We start from the raw sequence: 10,030 nt of genomic DNA, 5'->3' as shown, positions 1-10,030 counted from the left end.
ACATGAGTAATTTTAGTTATAACTTGAAAATAGTTTGTGAATTTATATTCGTGAGACATATCGATTCGATCTATATTTGCAATTAAAAATTTTACTTTCGATATAAAAAATATTTTTTTTATAAATCGGGTTAGTTCAAAAATCTCTCATAAAATTTATTTGTGTGATAGTCTCATAGAAGTTTCTTGTGCTTGAAAAATAGTTTTTCGAGTTAAAAATGATTAGGATTAGGTTAGATTTTGGACGACTCAATGTTTTTATATTTTAAATAAAAGATATTTGTTTAGTGAGTGTATCACATCAAAATCCTAGTTGTCTTTGTAAAGACGAAAAAAGAAATCAGACAACTTTAAAATGAGTAACAATAATAATAAAGAAGGGTGCAGATTGTATAAGATCACAAGCTACAGATCTATGAAATAACACAGATTTTCTTCCGACAAGTCGTCTTGAACTCAGAAATAGACTTTAGCAACGTTGGAGCAAATGCCACCGAAATTTGAAACCTTATTGGATACAACCAAGGCATACATGCACTTTAACCACATAAGTAAATCGACCAATGTGGTTGCTCAATCACTTACGTTTTTTTGCTATTTCTTCCCTCTCTTCCTTTGTATGGGAGCCAGTGAATTTTCCGTTTTGGTTTGTTAATCTTGTAATTGACAATCTCACTCATTCTTAATAAAGTTTATAAGATTTTACTGTGAAAAAAACAATATAATAAAACATCAGTATCATTATTCTGTATGTACATGTAAAAAAACATTAATATCATTCTCTCAGGAGCAAAATGGTCTTTCCAGTCTCTCAAGTGTTGTTAGGGGGTGTGTGGGTCAGCGCACGTAGCCGTTAGGCATTTGAAACAGTCAAACAAAGAAAAAAAAAACGGGAAATTGCCCTTCAGTCTCCAGCCGTCGATTTTTTTTGTGTTCAGTCCCTAGGTACTTTTTTAGTATCACATGAAGTGTACCACATTTTGTATGACATAGTAGCACAATTTTGTGGTTAGAGAGTGAACCAAAAGAAATATTTTGATTGGGGATTTTTCATTAACTTCCCAAAAAAAATCATTTTAAAAATTTTAAAAAACGACCGTTAACTTGTCACTCTGCTTCACCAAAACACCCAAAGATCACAGCTTTTCTCCTCTGTTTGTACTTCTACAGCAGGAAAAAATCCTTTGTTTTCAGTTCTGAAATTTTTTATTAAAGAGGACACAAGATTTCAGAAATTGCGGCCATGGATATCTTGTTTACGGAAGAAGAGATGTGCATAGATCAAGGCCTGGGCTACCCAAGAGCCTATGCGAAACTCTGTCGGGATCGGAGTTTCGGGCCGTATAGCAATGGCCCCCCTTTCACTTTTACTCCGTATACTTTGGTGCAGCAAGAGGTAGCTGATTGAGTGATTTTTTGCTCTCTCTGTTGTTTACTTCGTACTGAAACCCAGGTTTTAATTGGAGAGAAAGATGCCAGTTTTTGAGTAAGAAAACAAGATTGTAACTTTTTTAGGTTGTGATTGGATGGAAGAATTTGAGTTGAGGGATACTACAATATTGTTAAGGAAAGGTTTAAACTTGTGTATAATTCAAAAAATATCTTTATAAATGCAAAGGGTTAAGAATTATGAATTTGAAATATGTGAGATCATATCCTTCAATCCGTTGATACTCGTACGATTTGATGTGTAATAGTTTCACAAATTCGAAAGCTTTAGAAGTTATTTTTGCATTGGTATGTGTCTATCTTCTTTGATGATTAGCCCTCTTAAGTTGGTAGATGCCATGATTTTTCTTTTGGTTTTGTGGAGCATACTTGATTAAATTCGACACCCAAAAATCCCAAATCATTCCACTTTACGGGGGATTTTGCTGGATGTTTTGTTGAGATTCATGGGGATTGCAGGAATTAAGAGTAAAGGAATTGGAAGAGATGTTCCCAATCATTGACAAGGAAGCAAAACCAACAACCAAGCCAAAGATTTTTGTGTCTCTTCTGTGGAAACAGCTCAATCATCTTGGGTAGAGAATTTTTCAATTTATTGAATATTATTTCAAAATCAAGAATGATATATATTTTTGAATTCAAGAGAATCCCACCATTAATGTCCCATTAATAATTCCAGGAATGCTGGATTTGATCCAGAAATAATCCGAGTTGATCCATTTGGAAATGTTTTGTATTATCATGCTGATTCTGCTTCTCCTCTGGCATGGGAGATTGATCATTGGTTTCCTTGCTCAAGTAATTTCTGTTTGCTCGAGAACTACGTTTGGGTCTTATTTTAATTACACAATGAATTTTAAAATTAGGGATTTGAAAATCTATGGATTTTAAACAACTTTTTGAAGGAATTTGAAAGAAACTTCTCAGCTTTTCCTAGCATCCAAACATTCATGATGGACTTAGCCAGTCGATTTTAATTTCAAGATGCTCAAATTTGTTCAACAAATGTGAACTGTGTATTTGAATGGATGAAGTTGAAGTTAAGGATTTCAAGCTCGTGATAATAAATTTCATTGGCTTGTTGGGATAAATTAATTTTACGATGGATTTTCGAATATTAAGAGTTTATAAATGCCGATTTAGTTGGTTATGTAAATCTAATATTCTTGAGATAGTGAAATACATTTCAGACAATCAGTACACTGATGTAATATCGAATCATACAGGAGGAGGATTGACTGTTCCTAGCAACCTTAGAATATTACAATGGCAAGTGCGCAAGGGAAAGGATAACAAGCTGGAATATCTCATTCCTTGGTGGGATTTTCAACTGGGCGTATCTATTAACCAGTTCTTGTCCATTTTTGCTTCATCCAAATCAGATTTCAGGTTTGTAAATGCGACCTTTGATACAGTGAGAAGGAGTTATGTCCCAGTGTACGAGCTCATATTTCATGTTTTCCAGGAATAGAGCATTTTCTTGGCTGTTTTCAGATGGTGAAAGTGAAGAAATAAATGCCACTCAGACTGTTGAATCTCACATTTTTCCACAACACTTTGCCGAAACGAAAGAAAAACTAGGCCTGGCTCCAGCAGCGGTCGTTCTCTCCCGAAGGGAGTCATTTGACAATGCATTGAAATCTCTAGATGCCAACAGAAGGTCAAGATCAAGTACTCCCATAATAGGTCTGGGCTATATGATCCGACAGATATACAGACAAATCAGATGCCGTGCCAGTTTTGTTTCGTTTCACATAGTTTTTTTCTTGTGTCAACTATGAGGAAAGTACAACCATTCGTCCGTAAAGAAAATGAAGATCCATTAATGGTGAGCAACCAGATAGAAAAGCTTTAAATGCGATCAAGCTGGAATATGTTTATTCATCGTGTATTATTTGTTTACACTGTTGATCCTTGATTTATAACAAGTATAACAAATGAAAACATGACACATGGATTTTTCTGTTGTAACTACTGTGACAGACAATCTAATCTGTTATATTTGGAGATGCACATCTATCCGTATCTTTCTTGATGGGCCGAGACTTAAGTGCTTGATCATGGACTGGACTTTGATTGGTTGATTTGGGCCTTGAATCTTTGTTCTCTGTAATTCAACCCATATCAAGCCATTGTTACAGCGAGAGATTCTTTGAAATACAGAGAAGCAACTGCAAAAATACAAGCAGAAATACAGAAGTTAGATGATGAAGTAAATGAGCTTCAGCAGAAGACTGAAGAAGAGAAGGCTTCAATACACGACCTTGAATTGGTGCTGATGAAGAGAAAAAGGAGGGCCGAGAAATGCAGACGTGTAGCCGAGGCACAATCTTTCTATAGGGCGATGCTGGAGAAGATGATTCGAGATGCCATGCACCAGTAAGTTTGTTATAAACAAGGGTCGTAAATTACAACAGCTATGGTCATTGAAATTTGGCTTGATTACAAAAACTGCCCTCGATGTTTGATAATATTTACAACAGCATGTTGAGGATATTCTAACCTCACATTCACATCCTCAAAGGTTTACGTACTTTAAGGGGCATAAATGTAAGATTAGGGTGTAAGTTCAAGGCGGTGTTGTAATTATTTAAACAGAGAGTTTCTGTGTGAGTCAAATTTTGAAGGAGAGGTGTTGCAGTAGTTTACCTTAATAAAACCAAAATACATGAGTCTCAAGGTGACGGTCTGGATTTTGTCAATATTTATCTTTGTAGGAGTGTTGTTTACAAAGAACAAGTGAGGTTAAATCAAGCAGCAAGCAGTGCTCTTTTGGCTAGACTCGGAGCACAGAAAGCAATTTGTGATTCTGCTGAGAGAGAACTCTACAGGAAGTATGAACAAAGAGATGAGCTAGAGAAACAGATACAGCCCGAATGGGAGCAGACACCGAAAAGGTCAAGAATGTGTGAAGAGGATGATAACAAGATTGTACGGTTTTTGACAGGAAACGAGCCAAACCTGCAGCAAAAAGAGACTCGAATGAATAATACTTTCTTGAGAAAAGAGGTCGAGCAGGCTCTCTGTTCGCCAGAAGTTAAATCTGCTGCCACTTTACGAAAGGAATTAAGGAAGTTCTTGGAAGAGGAGCAGAGAGCTTCTACAGAGAGTTTACTGCTCAGCGAAGAACGACAAAAAGAAGAACTTGAAGGAACAGAAGAGATCGTTACCAATATTAAAATATTGAAGCCTTATAGAGATAACAACGAAGAGAATGGCAGCAAAACTGAAGAAGGGAACGGCGAAAAGTTGGAGATGCTAGATAGTTGGACAAAGTTGCACAATATTCAGTTTCCCGATTATCATGAACCAAAGGAAGATGAGGATGAAGAGGCGAGAAAACTACGTGGAAAGGGGAATATAGATAAATGGATGCAGTTTCTGCTGGAGAAGAACACAACAGAAGGTGATGCTGATGATTCTCCACATATTGCCGGATCCATATCCCCAAGAACCAACGCATTAGTCATCGTTCCGCAATTAGTCTCAGAGAAAAGGGAGGCTGAGATTTTAAAAGAGGTCAGTAAAATGGAAGAAGTTAGGAGCTCAGTGTCATCAAGTAAAAGTAAAGAAGACATGGAAAAGAACAACATGTTTGACAGGAACATAGGTGACAACAGTCTCTTTAAGAACCCTCCTTACCGTATAGACGAAGAGAGAAATAAAGTAAAAGAATCGGTTTCCTTTACCAGTGATGGTGGTGAAGAGAATAAGAGAAAGGGAAAGAATTGCAAGGAAAGCAAGCTTAGAAGATTCCCGTCTTCTCCATCTTTGATCTTGGAAGGCATGAAGAAGAGAGTGGATTGCATTGGAAAGAAACCTTCGGTGCTTGATGACAATGACTCTGAATACTATGCTTCTGCCAGGAACAGCTTCATTAAATCGTCTATCAAGACAATCAAGAAAGCAGTGAAGTTTTAGCTCTTTTGTGTAGAAGTTCATTCTTTTTACAATTACATTATTTGTTGAGAGGTGCATCCATGAAAATAATTGTGTTCATGTTTGGTTGTGAAATACATGTAATATATAACTTCTTGTTGTTCGACAGAATTCATTGTCTTTCTAAAAACATCTCATTCTAGGATTATTGTGTATTGTTTATATATGTATAAGAACATGTTTGTCCGCAGCTGCACTCTGGAAAAAGTTTTAATTGATCGCTGTCACGTACTTTATTTGTTCTAAGTTCAAATGAGCAACCGTACCAAAAAATGAAATAAATTCCAGGAAAAAAACGAATAAGCAGGAATATTATAAAAACAAAATGAAGAAAATAAATAGGCAATAATATTTTGTGGACTTCCGAATATAGTGTAATCTTTCTACTCTTCCCTTCTTATTTGGAAGGAATCTACTAGAAGTTTTTTCAAAGTCGTGCATTCCTGACACTAAAAATACCAAATGATAAATATAATGTTTTTTTTAATCTAATTTGTTGTCATGATCGAAAATCTTATTTGGATTGAACTTATGTTTGCTTAAAGATATCTTTTATACGATGGAATTCACGGTCGCTAATATTCGGTTCGAATTGGATAAACTTTTTGGAATATTGGATACACTCTTTGGCTAACATAGCATAATCTACAAATTATGCTAGTCATATATGTCGTACTAGACAAACATTGCACGACGTGTTAAAAAATGTTGGTTGTGGGAATCATACAACAAAAAAGATCGCAAGAAACATATGTTATGTTTGGTTTCTTTTCAAAATCTATGTTTTTGTTTTCCAAAAATACATAGATTTTCACGTTTTTTTTCTCAAAACCATTATATTTCACATTTTCCTGAAAAATCATTTTATCATATTACATTATAAAGCATTAAACTTTATTTTTGAAAATTTAAATCATAACACATAAAATATGTGAAAATTGAATAACGCAACATATAAGATCTTACATCGTGTGACATCTAAAAGAACTTCTCAACCAGAAGGTAAAACTAAACATAGATCACATTCCAACACAATTTCTTGAATACATTAGAAAACATATTTTTGCAAACCCTGGAAACAGAATTTCCAATGCTTTCAAAATTTTACATGACCAGAAAGAAGTCAAGTTATTTACTTGCATCTATCCAAGTTAAACTAGACTGCTGTGACCCCAAAACACTAGCTAGAGTCAATAAACATTGCAGCTGCCTTTTGCCATGAGAACCACATATAGTTCATAATCAACCATTTTATTCCTCTGGAAAAAAATCGGTATCCTTTGGGGGACCTTTGCGCAGCTTGTTTTGGAGTTCAACCTGCTTCGGAACAACAAGTTCAATTCCATATCCTGAATCTGAAAAGTATCTCTCAAGCACCTTCTGCAATCAAAGGAAGGAAATGGATCGATCACGTGCTGAAAGGGCGGCTATGACAATTGTACCATCCAACGTGCAACAAGAAAATACCAATCTCACTCGAGGCATTTGATATAGAGGTGTAAAAGAGCTGCGTCTTACGGGTGTTAGTTGTGAGTGGCTCAACAAAGTTGATACCGGTTTGAACTTGTTTTCATCAAGATTGCAAATTGAGCTCAAGTAAATCTCCACCGACGTTCACATGCTCATTGAGCTCGATTCACATTGATCTATTTGGTTTACTTTTCCATCTTGTTTAAATTAGTACTGTATCCGGAAAATTTTATAATTATTGTTTCAAAAACTCATTAAATACTTAAAAAGGGAAAGGTAATCATTTCCACATTTCAAACAATTGGAGTTTTTCAAGCTTCAACTTGAATAACTCAAAAGCTTACATGAGAACCAGATTCAAGTATAGTAATTGACAAATTGGGCGAGGTTGAGTAACGCCATGACTAATTGCTTTAATCTCAAGTATAAAACTATTCAAACTTTAGTCCACGTGAGTGAAATTAGTTTGATCTAATTATATTCAAGATAATCTATGCCATTTATTAAGCGATGACACCTCTGAGAAACTAACTTTAGGACACTAATTGTCTAAATCAATTTCATTCCTATTCCCTTCTCATCATGATACAAAATGATGAGATGATGGTCTTATCCTCTCCTAAACCATTATCCACATGATATTAAATGAAGCTTCATACCTTGTATTTGTTAAATTTGATATTCCGGCAAATAAAAAAATAGTTTTTAATATATAAAACACGTCTCACACACGAATTTCTTATGCCATATTTACTGGTTTTAGTTAGTTTAAAGGAAAAAAAGTACACGAATAATGGTGTTGTAAATGAAATATATATGAAGTAATCAAGGACAAATACAGATGAAATAATATGAAAAGAGAATGATTTTGTTTACTGCTCACCACAGCAGCATAGGCATCAATGTTCCCCTGACGAGCAGATTTACTGAGACCCCTGATATTTTGAGACAAACAATAAGATATGCTGTCGTCTAGATTTTAAATGGAATAAAGAATTTATACCATTAATTTCCACGGTGACCAAAAAAACTCAAAAAATAATAAAATTATTATAAATATGCAACATAAATTCAATTTGCGGGAGTGAATTGCCCTTCTTCACCAATCACACTCCGTAATTGGAAATGTTAGTTGCTCTTCATCTTTAACCTTTCTTCTACTCCACCTCAATGGGGTGCATGAAGGCTAAATCCAGAGTGCATTGAGCATCTCTTTGCTTACTAATAAACTTGCAAATAGGAAATAGTTAACTAATTTAGTAGATTCAACTTCAAGTTCTCATAACAAAGGATATTGCAAAATCTAGCACAAATTCTCGAAAAAGAAATAAAATGCATTTATTCTAAGAGCAAATACTATTTTACTTGAGAAAAGTTTTCTTATGAAAATCTTCTTGGAGCCAACCACACCACACAAGCCTTTTTTAAGATTAAGCAGACAATTTTTAAAGTTATCGGTTGAGATTCTCTCAAGCCGATCTCTTGCAAAGTAACTTCCCTACCAAAGGAAAAACATATCCAACCTATCTTGGCAAAAACAATATGACAAGTACCAAGACGAAGAGGTAATTACTGGGCAATCATATGGTCAACAGCCTCTGTTGATGTTCCATGCTCATCCTGAAGGTATACTCTCCATCCCCTGGTACAAAATCGAGGCTTATGGTCGATATAACAATGTTCTAAATAGCATGAATTGAGATTAGTAGGACCAGCAATCATTTAGTCAGAGATACAAAAGCAATGCAGGGTACAGTAAAGTTAACATGATAAAAGCGTGTAAGTAATAACTTAAAGTTCATTTTTAATCCCAAAATATTGCCATGTTAACTATACTGAGTTAAATACACCTCAAGAAATTGCAGAACTGGCACATCAAAGCAGGTCTATCCATCATTCACGACATTCAATCAACATACTTCAAAAACTCTGCAATTTGACAATTTTGAGCTAAAAGCTAATCATACATGTCAAGTCAGGAGAGGGATCTAATTGGGTGAGTGGGCTTGGCTCCTTGAATATATAAAATATTAAATTTCATGCGAAACTTCTCAAAAACTATAAGTTTGTCCCAGTTCATAACACTATACTACAACCCCAGTTGAATCTCTATGTTGTGGCACTGTCTCAGCGCCTTCTAAAACTGTCATCTGATAAATACCCTGCGAAAACGAAAGAAGAAGGCAATATACCTTTCTGCTGCTCGAACTGCAAGTCTACCCGCAACACTACGCACCTTATTCGATTGCTCTGTCTCCTTACCATCACTAGACTTAGGAATCCCCACTATAAACTCATCAACTTCCTAAACAATGCGCATAAAATAAACATTTTTACACAGACACGAATCGCATGGACACTAAATTCGCGATAACATTACGCAGTACTAACAAATGCAAAACAAAGGAAAAACATTAAAAAAATCCCGGACAAAAAATGTAGAAGCAAAATCCTGTAAACCCTGACCTGGTTTTCAGCAATATCAAGAAGCCGTAGCTCGAGCTTTTGCCCTCTCAATTCCAAAACCTGAAACAAAATGGACTGAGCCCATCTCGAAAACACACTCATATACATTCGAAAACAGCAAGAATGAATGTGAGAATACCGTCAACGGGCTAATCGAAAAGCCTTTGCTAAGTGCCAGTCCGGTTCGGGAAAATCCCATGTCTACTCCGAGGCTGAAACCTCCCCGCCACGAAGGATTACGCCTTCGGAGGACAGCATTTGGAGGAATTTGCTCTTCCCATGGCACTGAAAGCGAGGCCCGTGATTGGGTTCTTCGAGGAATGGAAATTGAATTGGCGTTTGCAAAGTGAAGAAAGTTGCTTTGTAGTGCCATTCGTTTGTTCGTTTCATTTTTTGAAGAAAAAAAGTCCTCCGTTACGGGTTTCGGATTAGAAACTAAAATCGTGTTGGCTATTGTTTTCTAAATAAGTTGTCATTCGCTAGAAACGTTTTCTATACTTAAAAACATACTCATTCGGTCGGTTCGGTAGCAATAACCAAACCGAACCGAAATATTTAGCAATAACCGAACCGACCTAATTAATTTTCATAGCCGACGAAAATCGAACCGAATTAAAATCGGTTAATTCGGTCACCGCGATTAGTTTTAAAAAAAATTGTGATTCAACTTTAATTATATATGGATTAAAAACATAAAAATTAAAAAT

General features: G+C 35.5%; 2 protein-coding genes across 3 annotated transcripts; one reads left to right on the top strand and one right to left on the bottom strand.

Moving 5' to 3' along the window:
- The first annotated feature begins 1,126 nt into the window (after positions 1-1,126).
- Positions 1,127-5,501, top strand: LOC140985793 (uncharacterized). The gene is made up of 8 exons (XM_073453725.1): positions 1,127-1,395; positions 1,908-2,023; positions 2,128-2,246; positions 2,675-2,837; positions 2,914-3,114; positions 3,225-3,281; positions 3,564-3,827; positions 4,166-5,501. The coding sequence occupies exons 1-8, from the start codon at positions 1,243-1,245 to the stop codon at positions 5,367-5,369; spliced, it is 2,277 nt and encodes a 758-aa protein (XP_073309826.1). The 5' UTR covers positions 1,127-1,242; the 3' UTR covers positions 5,370-5,501.
- Positions 5,502-6,390: 889 nt separating this feature from the next.
- LOC140986872 (uncharacterized) lies at positions 6,391-9,745 on the bottom strand. 2 transcript variants are annotated; one of them, XM_073455257.1, is made up of 6 exons: positions 9,463-9,745; positions 9,324-9,383; positions 9,050-9,162; positions 8,431-8,499; positions 7,741-7,792; positions 6,391-6,764 (listed from the first exon to the last, which is right to left on the bottom strand). In XM_073455257.1, the coding sequence occupies exons 1-6, from the start codon at positions 9,694-9,696 to the stop codon at positions 6,639-6,641; spliced, it is 654 nt and encodes a 217-aa protein (XP_073311358.1). In that variant the 5' UTR covers positions 9,697-9,745; the 3' UTR covers positions 6,391-6,638. The 2 variants fall into 2 exon arrangements, with proteins under 2 accessions (XP_073311358.1, XP_073311357.1); XM_073455256.1 differs by having other exon boundaries at positions 6,391-6,767; positions 9,463-9,741.
- Between the last annotated feature and the right edge of the window lie 285 nt (positions 9,746-10,030).

This window comes from Primulina huaijiensis, chromosome 10 (genome assembly GCF_012295235.1).
Source record: "Primulina huaijiensis isolate GDHJ02 chromosome 10, ASM1229523v2, whole genome shotgun sequence".
Taxonomy (NCBI): domain Eukaryota; kingdom Viridiplantae; phylum Streptophyta; class Magnoliopsida; order Lamiales; family Gesneriaceae; genus Primulina; species Primulina huaijiensis.
This window is presented reverse-complemented; position numbering and strand designations above follow the sequence as displayed.

Excerpts from the sequence above, each read along its gene's own strand:
- LOC140985793 (XM_073453725.1), top strand. The coding sequence starts at position 1,243 with ATGGATATCTTGTTTACGGAAGAAGAGATGTGCATAGATCAAGGCCTG. Across the intron at positions 2,838-2,913 it reads TCATCCAAATCAGATTTCAG|GAATAGAGCATTTTCTTGGC; the intron begins GTTTGTAAATGC and ends CATGTTTTCCAG. Across the intron at positions 3,282-3,563 it reads GAAGATCCATTAATGGTGAG|CAACCCATATCAAGCCATTG; the intron begins CAACCAGATAGA and ends TTCTCTGTAATT.
- LOC140986872 (XM_073455256.1), bottom strand. The coding sequence starts at position 9,696 with ATGGCACTACAAAGCAACTTTCTTCACTTTGCAAACGCCAATTCAATT. Across the intron at positions 9,163-9,323 it reads TTGATATTGCTGAAAACCAG|GAAGTTGATGAGTTTATAGT; the intron begins GTCAGGGTTTAC and ends CGCATTGTTTAG. Across the intron at positions 7,793-8,430 it reads GTTGACCATATGATTGCCCA|GGGTCTCAGTAAATCTGCTC; the intron begins GTAATTACCTCT and ends TCAAAATATCAG.